Source organism: Pseudophryne corroboree, chromosome 3, assembly GCF_028390025.1.
Source record: "Pseudophryne corroboree isolate aPseCor3 chromosome 3, aPseCor3.hap2, whole genome shotgun sequence".
Taxonomy (NCBI): Eukaryota; Metazoa; Chordata; class Amphibia; order Anura; family Myobatrachidae; genus Pseudophryne; species Pseudophryne corroboree.
In genome coordinates this window covers 234,510,665-234,530,356 of record NC_086446.1, presented here as the reverse complement: position 1 = coordinate 234,530,356, position 19,692 = coordinate 234,510,665, and the positions used below count along the sequence as shown (strand labels likewise).

Genomic DNA, 19,692 nt, shown 5'->3' with positions numbered 1-19,692 from the left:
CTAAACAAGAAATAACAACTATATCTGCGGTCAACAGACTTGTCTAATAAACCTTTATTACTGGGCAGTGGCGTATCTAGAATGGGTGCAGGGTCCTCAGTACATACGGGCCCCTGCTTCTAGGGGGGGCCCACACGGAAACCTTATATAATACTTACCTCTCTGGAGACTCACGTCAGCACTGCATAAATCACTGGGTACATGGCATGGCCACCATATTCCCAAAGACCTGCGCATGGGCAGAAGACTCTGGCATAGTGCTAAAATCTACTCACAACTGCGCAGCGAGAGAGGAGCGGCCTGAAGCAAGACACTGCTCAAGGGCCCCCTTCCTTTCTCTTAAACCTCCCCAGTTACTGGGGTTATTATTTTGCCTATCTCTTAATTAAGACTATTGATTATGACAATTAGGGTATAATTCAATTCCAGAGGCAATGTGCCACCAAACATCTCCATTCGGCAACGCATATATTTGCAAATTATAGACATCTTCAGTGTTCCTACACACCTCTATTGCTGGTCGCAAGGTGCTGTTCCAGAAAGAAACATCATGGCAAATAAAAGTTGTGAAAAGTTAAAGTTGATGGACCTCTCTCTTTTTAACCTTATTATACAACTATGAAAGGGGTCACATAACATCACATAAAATTGAATCCCACTGCAAGATTATTTCAGACTATTGATGAACATATACAGTAGTCCCATACAGTTTGGGGAAAGGTTTGCCGTATTCCACATTTGTCTATAAACGGCGGGATGTAATGCCGCCCGAGTCCGACGGCCATGCGGGATGCTGGCTGAACTATTTTTTTAATGGGGCAATCACTTACAAGGCATCATTTTAACCTGCAGGTGATTGACCCTATACAAATGACATCCCGCCGTTGGTATGTTCTATTTGCCTCAACCAGTCACCAGTGGCTCTGAAAATCTAAAGTAAATTGAAATCACCGAAATCACCAGACAATCTGTCTAATTTGAAGTACCCGATTTTACTGCAGTCACAGTCTTCCGGCCTCTTCTTCTTCAGGTGTCCTCTGACCTCTCTCAGGTTTTTTATCTTACTCTGTAATGTTTCAATCTACAATACAATTATGTTATAGTCAATTTATTGATTGAATGCTGTTGTTGAAACAATAATGGTATATGACAGAATATAATAACATTTAGATGACCCCTTACGGTGCGTATATAACCATAGTTCTCTGATTGTCCACTAACAAATAAAACTACCTGCAGCTGCAATGCCCCTATCTATATCTGTGTTAGTGTTCTAGTAACATTCTACTCTGATATCAGCATTCAGTGGACTGGGTTATACTGGAGATTACATCACAGGGAATCAATAGGGTTGATGGATACAAAAATTTTTGTTGACTTGCACTTCATTAATAGAACTGGCAGCATGGACTGACAGCGAATTTGCAAGGCACTGTCTGGGACTCAGCAGCCATTAATTAATAGGAGCTGGATAGTGAGAGGTAGGGGAAAAGAGGACTACTGTACTGGAAATGAGGTTGAAAGTGACTGGTATAATGAATGGCTGATAGATGTCGGTAACCACATTAAATGGGAGATATATGGTATATGAGGAAAAAAATGCCAAACAAAGGTGTTACTGTAAGTTTCTTTTTAAATTCCACGCTAATTATTATTCTTTTATCGCCACATTAATAGATTTATTTTGTGAACTATGATACAGTAGTAGCTCTATATTTAACTTAACAAAAATCAAGGAGTGAATAATTACAATTTTACAGATTTTTCGGATTAACGTTGCTCACAGTTTGCAGCATTAAATCCCCAGGTAACGCCAGTCAATCCCATGTTTAACATCACATTTGACTGCTTCACTTTAGTGGTCTTGATAAGGAATTCAAAGTCTGAATATGGAGTTATGATATATTTATGGCAAAGTAACATTATTAATGCTCTGTTGTAAATTTGTAACACACATCTAGGACTTCAGTTCTTTAACCCCTTCAGTGCTAAGGACAAGTGTGACTCACCCTCTGAATGTACCTTAAAAGTACGAAGGACAAGATACACTTGTAAGCACTTCAGTAGTTAAAAGGGGAGGGGCAAAACTGTCCTGAATGCTTGTTGCCATTGGAAGACAGGGAAAGGTCAGGGATTGAGGGCACATTGTGACGTGGGTGCGACTAAGTCCCACCGCCAGCAACCAGTACATTTCACACGTCCGCTGTGTGTAAATCCAATATAAAACACAAGCGATGCCGCCCTTCATACTGTTACATGGTTTTATTGGTATTTATTATTATTTCTAAACATTTCTACCAGCAATTATTATCACAGCTATATGCTGTGTAGAGATGACGTTCTTATGTTATTTATGTTTGTAATGATAATAAAAATGTATGTCTCTTGTGATGACAATATGTGTACTTTATACCTTTAACCAGTCTACCGTTGCTTTCTGTCCGTTATTGATTTTTGTGTAAAATTTATTATACCTCATTATGTTTAGTTTTTTTAATTATACCTTTTTGACTATTCAAAGGTATCATTTAGTGTTATAAATACTGTATAGAAAAGAATAGGTACCCTCTTGACTGATATTTAACTACTACAGGTTTGAGCATTAATGCACCTGGGATTCTAGGTGATTGACACACCTGATGAATATGCTAATCTCAGCAAGGCAGGGATAGAAGAACCCTTGGACAATCACACACATTACCTTTGCCTCTTGAAAAAGCCGTCCAAGTGCGGAGAAACGCGTTGAGCATACAGAGGATAACTGATCTAACTGCAGTGGTGTAAAGATTTGCTTTGATCTGATTATAAGTTACACTGGACTTGCTACCACTTTAACAACATTCGCAAACGGAACAAGCTCAGGACCGTGCTATTGTTATTTGCCCGCCTTCTCCTTACAGCCAAAAATGGGGCGCTCCCAAGACTGGGTGATTGCATACCGCTTATACCCCACTCACAATTGCCAACGGAGCATCTTCGGGAGCATGTGGCCGCGACTTCTCTGGAATCCATATAGGAGCGCGGCATTGAACAGGGGAACATCTCCTCTCAGCCTGCATACACTCGTTTATATGGGCTTGATCTACAGCAATCTAAATTAGAACCACAGGCTGTGAAATTCCGGTCCTGTAGCATTGTCCTATTGAATTTGGAGCATTGATACAGTTGCTTGTTTAACAAGTTGGACAGGATAAGCGCTGAGACTGACTGATCACGAACTGAGAGTCTCCGCTTGTCACTGAGAGAAAGTGGTAACAATAATTCTACACTCATCCGGTGTTTCATTCTTTACTATTCAATGCACCACTGTGTGATCTGAACACTAGATTAATTACATAGTATATACTAGTGCTCTTTCGATTAACATATACCCAGGGTGAAATAGTCATCAGGTTATTGTGCTTTTAAACGTGTTGACTATATTAATGTTTGTTGGTTTTAATAAATTGTATGTTTAATTGTAATAATTGTGCATTAGTAAGAGCCACTTGGTAAATCTATTTCTTTCTGCATTACTTAGAAGAGGTTGGCAACTTCTTCACCAGGTGGCTGCTGATCTGCATTTTGATTTGACACGCACCAATACAGCGCCGACAAAGCCTATTTTTTTCTTCTTTACATTTCACACGTGGGGTTGGGAACGGAAATTGCCCTACTTCTCCACTCCGACACCTAAAGACATTTGAAAGCGGGGAGTCCCCAATTTCAACATGTGTGCCCGCTTAGTAGTTACTTTCGGGTGATCAGCAAGCTCATCAGATAGTAACTCCCTGTACTACAGATATAGCATATTAGATATAGCATATTACAGCCAGTGAACCTAATTTGTCCCATCCTGGCATCTACAAACCCTTGTTTTCAAGAGGGGAGGCTCCTCTTTCAAACAATGGCCCTCATTCCGAGTCGTTCGCTCGGTGGCCCTCATTCCGAGTTGATCGGTCGCAAGGCGAATTTAGCAGAGTTACACACGCTAAGCCGCCGCCTACTGGGAGTGAATCTTAGCTTCTTAAAATTGCGACCGATGTATTCGCAATATTGCGATTACTAACTACTTAGCAGTTTCAGAGTAGCTCCAGACTTACTCTGCCTGTGCGATCAGTTCAGTGCTTGTCGTTCCTGGTTGACGTCACAAACACACCCAGCGTTCGGCCAGGCACTCCCACCGTTTCTCCGGCCACTCCTGCGTCTTTTCCGGAAACGGTAGCGTTTTCAGCCACACGCCCCTGAAACGCCGTGTTTCCGCCCAGTAACACCCATTTCCTGTCAATCACATTACGTTCGCCGGAGCGATGAAAAAGCCGTGAGTAAAATTACTTTCTACATAGCAAAGTTACTTGGCGCAGTCGCAGTGCGAACATTGCGCATGCGTACTAAGCGGATTTTCATTGCGATGCGATGAAAAATACCGAGCGAACGACTCGGAATGAGGGCCGGTATTTTTCATCGCATCGCAATGAAAATCCGCTTAGTACGCATGCGCAATGTTCGCACTGCGACTGCGCCAAGTAACTTTGCTATGTAGAAAGTAATTTTACTCACGGCTTTTTCATCGCTCCGGCGAACGTAATGTGATTGACAGGAAATGGGTGTTACTGGGCGGAAACACGGCGTTTCAGGGGCGTGTGGCTGAAAACGCTACCGTTTCCGGAAAAAACGCAGGAGTGGCCGGAGAAACGGTGGGAGTGCCTGGGCGAACGCTGGGTGTGTTTGTGACGTCAAACAGGAACGACAAGCACTGAACTGATCGCACAGGCAGAGTAAGTCTGGAGCTACTCTGAAACTGCTAAGTAGTTAGTAATCGCAATATTGCGAATACATCGGTCGCAATTTTAAGAAGCTAAGATTCACTCCCAGTAGGCGGCGGCTTAGCGTGTGTAACTCTGCTAAATTCGCCTTGCGACCGATCAACTCGGAATGAGGGCCAATGTTCTCCATCAGGACTTACTGACCACATCTCCCCATATACTCAGGCTGCTCACAACTGATGCGGTAGGTTGTGTAGCTTTATATTCTTTGTTGGGCTACAATATTATTCTTACATATTTTAATGCATTTCATTTAAACTATCAAAAAAAATGCTTTAAAATTTTAATGTGCAGATTTGAGAATGAAAATGTATGTTTTCTGTTTTGGAAAGGTGGAAAACATATTTACTTTCTAGTAAATTCAATAAAAAAAATATATATATATAATTTTTGGTGTTGTTTCCTAAACTAATGGCATTTCCTGAAAACTTAAGCAATGTATAATTTGTGTGAGGAGTACAACATAAAAATGAGCAATATTGATACTGGAATACAAACATCCTGAAAAATGGCAAAATATGCTCAGTGGAGAAGGGATTACGGATTTGTTTGGTTATTTTACCAAACCGAAGCCAGATGATGTGTTTTTATTGATGTCCAGGTCCAACAAATCTTAAATACTGTTAGAAAATAATATTTTAACGTCCATATGCTGCTGGACCCAAGTGAAAAGATGAATTGACTACTGAGCTATTTGTTGTCATACTTTTAGTTTTCACTCTGTCTCTGATACTACGTACTCTTCTTTTTATGGATATTTTTTTGTTTGAGTTACTTCAGCTAATTTCACACTTTCATATTGTAACAGATCGAGAGGGTAACAGCAGGAAGGTGATTTATTTATGCCTCTAGAGACTTCTGTTTCTAAAGGGGGAAATGTATCAAAGCCTGGAGAGAGATAAAGTACCAATCAGCTCCCAACTTGAGCTGATTGGTTGGTACTCTACTTCTCTCCACATTATCTCTATCATAGGTTTGCTACATCTCCCCCCTAATTCTCCTACTACAGAATTGTAAATATTCTCAAAAACAGAAAAGATTTCCTTATTTACCTCATGGTCGATGTGGAGTTTGTGATCTTTCCATGCCTGCAGAGATTTGTATAGATCTAGATCACACTTCACTGTGTCATTAGGTAAGATGTGACATCTGTATACAAAATAGGGACCTAGTGAGATACAATAAGTAATATACATCCCCCCAGTCACTGGTTAATGTAGCCACTACAGTCCTGATACAGTACTGATGTACGAGGTGATGTAAAGAGTACTGGGGCTTATTACCGGTGTGTCACTTTGAGAGAGCTGGGTATGAAAAGCTCATTAGTGAGTCCTCCCGTCCCACTGAAATCTTCTGCGTCTTTATCCTCATCATCATCCAGCTCAGACACCTGGCTCTTGCTGACATTTCTCTTCTCCACAGGCTGATACTCCTGCTCTATGTGCTGGTTAAAGATCTTCCTGGCCACTTCTATAGACACAGAGCGGGCAGAGCGGTTCCTCAGGTAACTGGCCTTGTACTCTGGAACAACAGCATGTACAGAAGGGTTATGAGTAGAGTCTTTGCAAAGGGTAACTGATGACTAATAACCATGCATATGGTGTTAATGTTCCTGTCTTGTTACCCATCTACATTAAATGTACATCCTTTGTTGTACAGCGCTACAGAATATTTTGTTGCAAGACGTGTTATGAACATTAATATTAAATATTGTAGGAACAAAAAATCATGTGTGTGTAGATATTCAAGTAGGGATCAGTATGGGATCCCGGAAGTCATTATACCGACGTCGGGATCCCGGTCATTAGAATGCCGGCAGGGGTGGCGAGCGAAAAGAAACCCCTTGCAGGCTTGCTGCGCTCTCCATCCATGCTGAGGGCCCAGTGGCTCGCCACAGGTTCTAGCCTCCCTCTATGGGTGTCTTGGACACCCACAGAGGGGGAATCACATTCCGGCGGTGGTATGGTGCCCCGTCAGAATCCCGGTGTCGGCATTGTCACAGCCGGGATCCCATCCATCGGTGTGCTGACCGCATACCTTCAAGTACAGTATAAGCCCACAACAGCGTGGAAACTGGTTGGGTCTGGCATATTACAGGGGGATTCCAATTAGCCAATTGGACTGTCACACAGTGAACAGCCTGGAGCTATTCAATAAAACTGCATTTTCCCTAGCTGGTAAACAAATGTGGACTCAATGGGTTTCAACATGCACTTAACCCCAGGTGGTGTCTGAAGCTGCAGGGAAAAGTCCAATTCTGTGGCATAATGCACGGGCAAATCCCCACTGATTAAAGAGGTGGTGCGGGTAATTAGCTGTAAGCTAATTGGAGTCCACCTTATGTCTCCATGCATAATGTTGACATGAACATTTTGTTGACAGTGAACACTGTTGACATGTTCATAATGTTGATATTGACAATGTCAACACTAATGAAATGTCAACATGGTGTCGACTGTATGAATGTCAAAATTGTCAATGTCGACATATTGACTGTATCCCTACTGGTTTGGATAGCATAGTGATTAGCATTGCATCACATGTACAGTGCCCATTCAAGGAGGGTTATAGGGAAAGAATACAGGCAGCGCTATAATGCTGCTTGTAGTCTCTTGTGGTCTCTTTCCCAATAAACTCATAAGGTTCATTGATGTTGTGGTGCATGTTGAATTTCAGATCGTGCTCATGTAAAATTCATGTTTACTTCATTAGTGAAGAGAAATATGATAATACAAGTGTCGGAACAATCCTTTTTATTGCTAACTCCCATTAACCACAACTGTCAATGCATCTTACTTGTAATACCACATAACATCCACAAGGGGGCAAGCTGTGACAACATTTGTTATTAAACTAGTAATTCTTTCTATTTCTAAAGCAGAAAAAAATGACTGTGCAGATGAAAATCAGATGTATGGTGCCTGCTTTAAGCAAGCAATAACAAAACTGGTATAACAAAACAGATAATCTACATCTGCATTACAACAACCAATGTTCTCTGCCCCTAGAATCCATAGCTGGAAATTTTCTTTTTCAACGAATTCCGATGCATGGAATGAGAATCACTAAATAACAATTACTATCTTCATTTATTAGCTAGTTATGCAATTCACACAAACATGATCTTTCACTTAAGTGATCGCCCGTGGTTGTTAAAATACACTATACTCTAAAACAGCAGGGAAGAGTAATACATCAGCAAAATGCTGATCCTGTTTAATACAATATATGAAATTCATGTATAATGGTAAATATATAATTAGCACAATGGTTACTAGGAGCACTGGGCAGAAAACCACAGAAATCAAACCAGAAACGCCTGTTTATTTGAGTCAAGAATCAACATCCATCTTTTGCTGTGATAAATTTTATTTACCATACGCTGTAATGTGTCAACAATTGTTAAATAAAAGATTTAAAATGTTCATTATTGTGAGTGTTTCAGTTTAATCCACTTCCTTATATTGAGATCCAATGTAATCATACATCTAGAAGAAGCATATCATCTGTCAGTCTCGCATGCCGCAACAAGTAAAATAAGTTTCAATCTTTCATACACTCACTATATGATAATTTTTACTTTAATTGGTTTTCTCATTTGATATAATTGGAATTTGGTTTCAAGAAGTTCTACAATGTAAAAGACTTCTATTATTATTCTATTATTGTCACCATTCACCTCTGTTCTAAATTATCAGCTCCTCTATTCGAGATTTTGGCTCTAGATCATTAAATTGCTCTAAATGGCTGAGGGCAAATTTACATACGTTCTGCACACATGACAGTTGCTGTCTGTTAAAACCTCCAATTAGTGCATTAATTTGACTGTTTTTATAATTAGCGCTCAATTTTTTATTAAAAACAATTATCATCATCCATTTATTTGAATCTTTGATCACCCTCAACACACACATACAATAAACTGAATGCATGTGATAAGATAATATGATGTAAAAAGGTGGCGGTGACTACTTTTTGTATTTAAAATATACACATATATATATATATATATATATATATATATATATATAATTATCATCCTGACAAAAGTTTTTTATACTTGAAACTGAAACGTTGATGACAGTCATCGTGCCTGTCACCTGATTTATATTGGATAATGCAAAGTCGCGGCTAAAGTAGAAACTGAAAAACTAGTAGCAAAGGAAAGCAAAGCGAATCCCCAAAAATTATTTAAATATATTAATAGCAAGAGATTAAAGAAGGAGAGTATAGGCCCCTTAAAAAACAAGTTGGGAGTCTTAAGCAAAAATGATAATGACATAGAGGACACACTAAATGAGTTTTTTTCAACAGTATTTACTAGGAGGACCCAATTCAGGGACTAACGCATAATCTCAATAATGAGAATATCCCACTGATAGGTACTTATTTAAGCGAGGAAGTAGTCTGTGACCGATTAAAACATTTAAAGATTAATAAGTCACCAGGTCCCGATGGTATTCGCCCAAGGGTTCTAATGGAGCTTTACTCTGAACTTTAAGGATTCAGTAATATCAGGTATGGTTCCCAAAGACTGGCGTATAGCGGAAGCAGTGCCTATATTCAAAAAGGGAAGTAAAGCTGAACCAGGTAATTATAGACCAGTTAGTCTTACATCTATAGTGGGGAAAGTATTGGAAGGTATTCTAAGAGATAGTATTAAGAAGTTCCTTGAAGTCAAAAAGGTCATTAAAAGGCATCAACATGGGTTTATGAAGGACAGATCCTGCCAAACCAACTTACTTGGCTTTTATGAAACAGTAAGCGCAAACCTAGATCAGGGTAAAGAGGTGGATGTAATCTTTTTAGATTTTGCCAAAGCATTCGACACTGTACCACACATGAGACTTATCTACAAGCTACAAGAAACAGGGCTAGGAAGCACAATATGCACTTGGGTCAAAAACTGGTTAGATAATAGGGAGCAGCGCGTTGTGGTTAATGGATCTTTTTCAAATTGGACTGAAGTGCTAAGTGGTGTGCCGCAAGGCTCAGTATTAGGACCGCTATTGTTCAATATTTTCATTAACGACCTAACAGAAGGTCTAGAGAGCATGGTGTCAATTTTTGCAGATGATACCAAATTGTGTAAAGTTATAAATGCGGAGGGGGATGCTGAGTCGCTTCAGAACGACTTAGTTAAATTAGAAGCTTGGGCAGCGAAATGGAGAATGCGCTTCAATACAGACAAGTGTAAGGTAATACACTGTGGTAACAAGAACAAAAATAACACCTACCTACTAAATGGGGTAAAATTAGGGGATTCTGTACTGGAAAAGGACTTAGTTGTCCTGATAGATAGCAAACTAAGCAGTAGTACCCAAAGTAGGACTGCAGCAAAGAAGGCTAATAAGATATTAGCATGCATAAAATGGGGAATTGATGCTAGGGATGAGAGTATTATACTCCCGTTATATACATCACTTGTGAGGCCACACCTTGAATACTGTGTACAATTCTGGGCACCATACTACAAAAAGTATATCCTGGAGATAGAAAAGGTTCAGAGGCGGGCGACCAAACTAATTAAGGTATGGAGACGCTGGAATACGAGGAAAGGCTTGCAAGACTAGGCACGTTTACACTGGAAAAGAGGAGATTAAGAGGGGACATGATCAACATCTACAAATATATAAGGGGACAATATACAGATCTTGCGCAGGACCTGTTTTTGGTTAGATCAACACAGAGAACTCGTGGACACTCGCTCAGGTTAGAAGAAAGGAGATTCCGCACAATACGGCGTAAAGGCTTTTTTACGGTAAGGATGATACGTGTTTGGAATTCCCTGCCTGAAGGAGTTGTAATGGCCGACTCAGTCAACACCTTTAAGAATGGGTTAGATAAATTCCTAATGGATAAGGATATCCAGGGTTATGGGGCATAGTCACGCACTATGGTTATTATAAAAAAGAGGGATAAAACGTAACGGCAGTCATCAACATCAGTCAAAATTTTATACAAAATAATACTTCATAGGAGACCACAAATAGGTTGAACTCGATGGACAATTGTCTTTTTTTCAACCTTAGATACTATGTAAAGTCCTTGGAGTGCCGCCTGATTCACGATTGCTATATATACTGTATATATATCTCCTATATAATAGCCCAGATCTGTGACTCTGTGCCTGTGTGTCTAACGCTGGGCGTGGTTAGGGGCTCTCATTGGGTTAGCAACAGGTCTATCACAACCAGTTCACAGCTGATTGGGCGAGAAACGCCCTCCCACACAGGTTACATCCAATGGGAGGCTCTGCCCTTTGGCTGCTGTGTGTTCCCAGAGCAGGATTAACAGTGGGGCTGATGGAGCTGCAGCTCCAGGTCCAAACCCCAAAATAGGCACACTGCATCTGCAGCAACATACCCTCCAACAATTTACACATAAAAATCGCTACAAATTCGAAAAGGGGGCGTTGCCATGGGTAAAGTGTGTCTCTGCCCTTACACGTGGGTGCCTCTGCCGCTACCCACGTGTGCCTCTGTGTAAATAGCTCCAGGCATTCCAGAGTTAGAGAGAAAACTATGGATATTTACGTGCCACCCCCTTCTCACCCTCACCCATAGGGGTGCTAGCAGTGTCTTACCTAGAGATGAGCGCCTGAAATTTTTCGGGTTTTGTGTTTTGGTTTTGGGTTCGGTTCCGCGGCCGTGTTTTGGGTTCGAACGCGTTTTGGCAAAACCTCACCGAATTATTTTTGTCGGATTCGGGTGTGTTTTGGATTCGGGTGTTTTTTTCCAAAAACACTAAAAAACAGCTTAAATCATAGAATTTGGGGGTCATTTTGATCCCAAAGTATTATTAACCTCAAAAACCATAATTTACACTCATTTTCAGTCTATTCTGAATACCTCACACCTCACAATATTATTTTTAGTCCTAAAATTTGCACCGAGGTCGCTGTGTGAGTAAGATAAGCGACCCTAGTGGCCGACACAAACACCGGGCCCATCTAGGAGTGGCACTGCAGTGTCACGCAGGATGTCCCTTCCAAAAAACCCTCCCCAAACAGCACATGACGCAAAGAAAAAAAGAGGCGCAATGAGGTAGCTGTGTGAGTAAGATTAGCGACCCTAGTGGCCGACACAAACACCGGGCCCATCTAGGAGTGGCATTTTTGTTCTCCATATTTTAATAGGCACAACTAAAAGGCACCTCAGGTAAACAATGGAGATGGATGGATTGGATACTAGTATACAATTATGGACGGGCTGCCGAGTGCCGACACAGAGGTAGCCACAGCCGTGAACTACCGCACTGTACTGTGTCTGCTGCTAATATATAGACTGGTTGATAAAGAGATAGTATACTCGTAACTAGTATGTATGTATAAAGAAAGAAAAAAAAACCACGGTTAGGTGGTATATACAATTATGGACGGGCTGCCGAGTGCCGACACAGAGGTAGCCACAGCCGTGAACTACCGCACTGTACTGTGTCTGCTGCTAATATATAGACTGGTTGATAAAGAGATAGTATACTCGTAACTAGTATGTATGTATAAAGAAAGAAAAAAAAACCACGGTTAGGTCACTGGTATATACAATTATGGACGGGCTGCCGAGTGCCGACACAGAGGTAGCCACAGCCGTGAACTACCGCACTGTACTGTGTCTGCTGCTAATATATAGACTGGTTGATAAAGAGATAGTATACTCGTAACTAGTATGTATGTATAAAGAAAGAAAAAAAAACCACGGTTAGGTCACTGGTATATACAATTATGGACGGGCTGCCGAGTGCCGACACAGAGGTAGCCACAGCCGTGAACTACCGCACTGTACTGTGTCTGCTGCTAATATATAGACTGGTTGATAAAGAGATAGTATACTCGTAACTAGTATGTATGTATAAAGAAAGAAAAAAAAACCACGGTTAGGTCACTGGTATATACAATTATGGACGGGCTGCCGAGTGCCGACACAGAGGTAGCCACAGCCGTGAACTACCGCACTGTACTGTGTCTGCTGCTAATATATAGACTGGTTGATAAAGAGATAGTATACTCGTAACTAGTATGTATGTATAAAGAAAGAAAAAAAAACCACGGTTAGGTCACTGGTATATACAATTATGGACGGGCTGCGGAGTGCCGACACAGAGGTAGCCACAGCCGTGAACTACCGCACTGTACTGTGTCTGCTGCTAATATATAGACTGGTTGATAAAGAGATAGTATACTCGTAACTAGTATGTATGTATAAAGAAAGAAAAAAAAACCACGGTTAGGTGGTATATACAATTATGGACGGGCTGCCGAGTGCCGACACAGAGGTAGCCACAGCCGTGAACTACCGCACTGTACTGTGTCTGCTGCTAATATATAGACTGGTTGATAAAGAGATAGTATACTCGTAACTAGTATGTATGTATAAAGAAAGAAAAAAAAACCACGGTTAGGTCACTGGTATATACAATTATGGACGGGCTGCCGAGTGCCGACACAGAGGTAGCCACAGCCGTGAACTACCGCACTGTACACTGGTTGATAAAGAGATAGTAGTATACTCGTAACAACTAGTATGACGACGGTATAAAGAATGAAAAAAAAACCACGGTTAGGTGGTATATAATACAATTATGGTTGGACGGACTGCCTGCCGAGTGCCGACACAGAGGTAGCCACAGCCGTGAACTACCGCACTGTACACTGGTTGATAAAGAGATAGTAGTATACTCGTAACAAATAGTATGACGACGGTATAAAGAATGAAAAAAAAACCACGGTTAGGTGGTATATAATACAATTATGGTTGGACGGACTGCCTGCCGAGTGCCGACACAGAGGTAGCCACAGCCGTGAACTACCGCACTGTACACTGGTTGATAAAGAGATAGTAGTATACTCGTAACAACTAGTATGACGACGGTATAAAGAACGAAAAAAAAACCACGGTTAGGTGGTATATATTATAATACAATTATGGATGGACGGACTGCCTGCCGAGTGCCGACACAGAGGTAGCCACAGCCGTGAACTACCGCACTGTACTGTGTCTGCTGCTAATATAGACTGGTTGATAAAGAGATAGTATACAATACTACTAATATACTGGTGGTCAGGCACTGGTCACCACTAGTCACACTGGCAGTGGCACTCCTGCAGCAAAAGTGTGCACTGTTTAATTTTAATATAATATTATTTATCATGTACTCCTGGCTCCTGCTATAACAACCTGCAGTGCTCCCCAGTCTCCCCCACAATTATAAGCTTTATATACAATACATTGATGTGCAGCACACTGGGCTGAGCAGTGCACACAGACTGAGTCACTGTGTGACTGTGTATCGTTTTTTTCAGGCAGAGAACGGATATATTAAATAAAACAAACAACTGCACTGTCTCTGGTGGTCACTGGTCACTGTGGTCGTCAGTCACTAAACTCTGTCTGCACTCTGCACTCGCTTCTAATCTACAGTATCACAGCAATCTCTCTCTCTCTCTCTCTTCTAAATCTAATCTAAATGGAGAGGACGCCAGCCACGTCCTCTCCCTATCAATCTCAATGCACGTGTGAAAATGGCGGCGACGCGCGGCTCCTTATATAGAATCCGAGTCTCGCGATAGAATCCGAGCCTCGCGAGAATCCGACAGCGTCATGATGACGTTCGGGCGCGCTCGGGTTAACCGAGCAAGGCGGGAAGATCCGAGTCGCTCGGACCCGTGAAAAAAAAAGTGAAGTTCGTGCGGGTTCGGATTCAAAGAAACCGAACCCGCTCATCTCTAGTCTTACCCCCACCGTATTTTTTGCCAGAGTGTAAGTCATATGTGTACCAAGTGTAAATTGCTTAAGGCATTCCAGAGTTATGCCGAAAACTATGGATTTTTACACCCTCTTCCCAACCCCACCCCTAGGGGTGTTTTACCCCCACAGTATTTATTTCCAGATTGTAAATCATATGTGTACCAAGTTTGGTGTAAATTACTCCAGCCATTCCAGAGTTATGCTGGAACATACACACACACACTCACACACAAATCCATTTTTATATATATAGATTCTAATTTGATTGTGAATGCTTCTGAATAATTAACTCTGTTAACTTCAAAACTTAACCAAATTGAATACACAGTAGTGACCAGTTGTCTTCTTGGTAAATAAATATCCAGTCACCGTCCAAACGTGTGGTGATTATTTGGGGGTTGTTTCTTGGGGGTCCTGATCCTTCTGCTTGAAGCCTGTAGGTGAGATCCGGAGGAAGCTGACATCATCGGGGAAACAGGTAAGGCCATCATCAGGAGGGAACTGGTAGCTGACATCATCGGGGAAACAGGTAAGGCCATCATCAGGAGGGAACTGGTAGCTGACATCATCGGGGAAACAGGTACAGCCATCATCAGGAGGGAACTGGTAGCTGACATCATCGGGGAAACAGGTAAGGCCATCATCAGGAGGGAACTGGTAGCTGACATCATCGGGGAAACAGGTACAGCCATCATCAGGAGGGAACTGGTAGCTGACATCATCGGGGAAACAGGTACAGCACCACACTTACCGCTTTATCACACGCACACTGACCTGTTCTGCTTTATGCGACCCAGCACAGGGATAAGCAGGGAGCATGTGCCGCGGTCCTCCCTCTCCCTGCCTGGGTGCTGTTGGGGTGGCGATAGTGAATGTGGAAGTTGAATGTGATCTGCAAGAGGCATGTCTCATCCAACACCAGCTGGCACCTATGGGGAGAGACTTCCTCGTGCAGATTCAGACTTTCCCCACCCTAGTGTACCTTCCTCCTCGCAGCTATACAAGGGATACAGGCAGACGAGTGAGGGCCCAGGTAATTCATTCCCGTTCCCACCCATCTCTGCACCCCTGGAGACAGTGTGTGTCTGGGTGCTGCTGGGAAGGGGTTATGGTAGTGAATACGAGTAAGGGGGAGGGAGGGCACCAACAACTATCTCGCCTCCAGGCCCCTAGTATGAACTTATGCCCCTGCACAGATTCACAGTACTGATTCACTGGTACAGGTCTCTGAAATGTAGTAGCAATGTATTGCCTGCTCCTTGGAGGTAAAAAGTGGGAGGTGGCCATTCAGATGTATGGAGTAGCTGCGTATTATGGGATTGGTGCGGACATGTTGCTGAAAGTGATTCCATACAGAAACACTTTGCTGCTCACACTGGAGGCCATACAGATGGAGAGTCTACACCTAGCAGAGGGATGGTGCAGGTTTCGTTGGGACAACTGATGGTGGTGCACCTAGCATGATTGCCGTATCTGAAAAAGCTGACAGTGGGCATTTCAGTCCTCGCCCATGCAGATGCACAGCGGTGCACCAAAAGTCATAGACATGACTGCAGCAAAAGATGCAGACACTACACTTGCTGGGTAGGTGGCAAAAAAAGACAGTCACTGAAGAAAAAAGTCACAAAGAGGTTGCCAGAACGTCCTATGATTGGCGAAACACTGCAAAACATTCCAAGAACGCTCTCCCTAATGATGCACAGGGGTAGAGGCATAATGCTACTGTATAGGGACACTTCTCTGCTTCAGCAATAGGACAACATATCTGGAGGACAGCATGAATGGAGTAGGATATCAATTGTGGATGAAAACCTGCCCAAGTCTGCAAAGTAATATGCAGAAGAACTTACTAGAGCAGGGGTGGACAATTATTTCAGCCGGGAAGCCACTTAACACTTTCCAGTGATTATTCGAGGGCCGCACACTCAAAATATCCCCCTTTTTATTTATATAGTGGCATTTTTCTGCTGCAACTCCAGAACCCCCCCACCCATGTATGCAATAAATATATATATATATATATATATATATATATATATATATATATATATATATATATATATATATATAAATAATTATTCACATATTAATAATGGGTAAAGAGACCACTGTAAGTGAATAAAAAAATAAAATTAAAACCTGCTGAAAACAAAGAAACAACATCCAGTATATTAAAGACAAAGATAAAAGTTGTTGCTTAATTTACACATGGCCATGTTTCAACATCATATGTGCAACTGACTTTTGCTTGTGCTGGGAGACAGTTGAAATACCCTAGCAGCGTGCACGCTGTTCAATCTTTGAATCAAAGACTCCAACATACTGCAGTTCATTCTCCTGATTAAAATCTGGTGTCAGAACGTTAAACAAAATCCATTTACCAAGCAAAGAAAATCTTCAAATTGTGGACCTTAGAATGTTATTATAAAAAAGGAGTGTTATGGTGTTCTAATAAGAATAATTGGAAACCTTACATGTGTTTCTGTCCCGTACAAATAGTTACAAAGTGAGTAGAGATATTGTGTTGCAGGGAATAAGGAGCTTTTCTGTTCCACAGAGACTTATGCTGCTTTCACATCGCAAAACCTGCTTTTGAAATGGTATTTGAAACGGTTCTTAAAACGGGTCTGAGCAGTTAAACCCCCTTCACATCTCATGTTGTAACCAGTAAATTACCATTTCATTACCGTTTTGGTACCTTTCACACTGAACCCGTTTCACCCATAGAAAACAGTGGTTGTCATTATAAATGGACTTTTCTGGCCCACACATTATTAATAATTTTTAATTAATTCATTATTAATAATTTGGGTAGTCGTACGATGGAACCCAGCAGCTTGAAGCATTTTTGCTATGTTTTTATATATGAGGGTATCCTTGACTGTCCCAGTAATTTGGCAGCAGATTTCCTCATCCCCTCTGATCCTAAAGCAGCTCCCTCACCTCTTCATCACTCCAATTAGACATTTTATAATGGCTTTGCAGTCTAAACGTCTATAAAGCCACTCTCACATGTGTCTCCTGTGTTTTCCAAGCTGTTTCCTGGTTGTGTCTGCTGACATCACACATGGAGACAGCCTATGACCTGCTGGGGCTTGCAAATACCGTTTCAGACCCTTTCACACTGCACAGTGAAATGGGACTGAAACGGGTAGGACCCTTCTTTTTTACCGTTTCAAAATACAGGTATTTTGAAAACGGTAAATTGAATGGGACCCTTTCACATCGCAGCTTGACCCGTTTAGGAAGCCAGTTAAAACGGCAAAATACCGGGTACAAGCTGCAGTGTGAAAGGGGTATTTGACACAATTGTGTTTAAAATAAAGTAACCAGTAGTTGCTATCAGTCTCTAGGGACCAGAAAAGAGGGTTATATACATGGTTTACTATATGGATAAATTGTGTTTTTAAATGTATTGCTGATTTTATATTTCTTGCATTTTATTGTGTGGAATTAAGAAACTCAAGTTAAAATAAATAAATATATTTTATATATACATATATACAGAGTGTCAGCGCTTTCAAATCTTCCTGTGTTTTATCCAGTATATTAGCAGCTTCTCTCCCTATCTCTCCCTCCTTGGGCACACTTAGCAGCTCCCCCTCCCACCCCCTGCATACTGGGCACTGGCAGACTTTCGGTAGCATTGACAATCCACAGCCACAGACAGCGCACCACTCCCCCACTGCAGACAGTGCAGCTTCATTTAAATCTCCCAGGTCCGAGTGCTGCCGTTTGCTCCACCCCCAACTCCGAGTCTCCGTCCAATGCCTGACTTCTACCTGGTCTTTCTGTCCACTACACTGCGTCCAGTACACCCGGCTGCACACAGTGAGTGACCTGTTCTCTCCACACTCAGCGGTGGCCACGGCTTGAAGCTATTGTAGCGCAATGACAAGCAGCCGGTCGTGCCGCTTGTCATTGCACAGTGGTGGGAGGCAGCGGGCCAGGAAGGATCGGTTTGCGGCCCGTAAACGGCCCGCGGGCCATAGTTTGCCCACCCCTGTACTAGAGTTATTTGCAGCAGGACAATGACCCAAAGCATACAGCACAAATACAAAAAACACTGGGCCTGACTCAGAGATGGACACAGTGGAGGGCATGCTGTGACAACATAAGGTTAGTCACGTAGATTATGGACAGATGTGCGTCCGACACATGCGCTTTGCACACAAGCGGCGGATCTCAGGCACCTCCAGTTTGTGTCTTAATACAAATCCTGGCGGCTGCAACATTTGCATATTTTCGTACAGACGCTAAATACAACATTGCAGCTTTGAAGGCATTTTTGTCCATCTCTGAATCAGGACCAATGTCCCAGAGTGCCCGGTCAATGGCCAGACCTCAATTCCTATAAAGCAAAAGTTCTCAGACTCGGTTCTCAGGACCCCAAACAGCTCACGTTTTCCAGGTCTCCTCACAGAATAGGAAGTGAAATAATTAGCTGCAACAGTGGATCTTAAAAAAGTATCAGCGAGTAATGAATACACCTGTGCACCTGCCAGGTGATCTGGAAAATCTGAACTGTGTGGGGTACTGAGGACCGAGTTTGAGAACCACTGCTCTAGAGAAACGGAGGAATGATTCGTCAGCAGCTGTTCCCCGAGGTTCTCCATCCAACCAGAGGGAACTGGATCAAGGGTGGTCATTCCGAGTTGATCGCTAGCTGCATTTGTTCGCAGCGCAGCGATCAGGCTAAAAAAACGGCAGTTCCATGCATGCGTATGCGGCGCAATGCGCACGTGCAACGTACGGGCACAACGAACTATGCAGTTTTGCACAGGATCTAGCGATGCATTTCAGTCGCACTGGTTGCCGCAGAGTGATTGACATGAAGTAGGCGTTTCTGGGTGGCAACTGACCGTTTTCAGGGAGTGTTCGGAAAAACGCAGGCGTGCCAGGGAAAACGCAGACGTGGCTGGGCGAACGTTGGGCGGGTGTGTGACGTCAAATCTGGAACTGAATAGTCTGAAGTGATCGCAAGCGCTGAGTAGGTTTTGAGCTACTCTGAAACTAAACAAAAAGTTTTTGCAGGCGCTCTGCGGTAAAAACTTTCGCACTTCTGCTAAGCTAAAATACACTCCCAGTGGGTGGCAGCATAGCGTTTGCACAGCTGCTAAAACTAGCTAGCGAGCGATCAA

General features: G+C 42.3%; 1 protein-coding gene across 9 annotated transcripts in view; it reads right to left on the bottom strand.

The window, feature by feature from the left end:
* SULF2 (sulfatase 2) overlaps positions 1–19,692 on the bottom strand; it is a 663,681-nt gene that overhangs the window by 24,260 nt on the left and 619,729 nt on the right. For all 9 annotated transcript variants that reach the window (XM_063958903.1, XM_063958897.1, XM_063958899.1 and 6 more), the window contains 3 exons: positions 6,089–6,326; positions 5,858–5,954; positions 987–1,081 (listed from right to left, as the gene is read on the bottom strand). In XM_063958903.1, the coding sequence (XP_063814973.1) occupies positions 987–1,081; positions 5,858–5,954; positions 6,089–6,326 (430 nt within the window). The remainder of the gene's footprint in view (positions 1–986; positions 1,082–5,857; positions 5,955–6,088; positions 6,327–19,692) is intronic.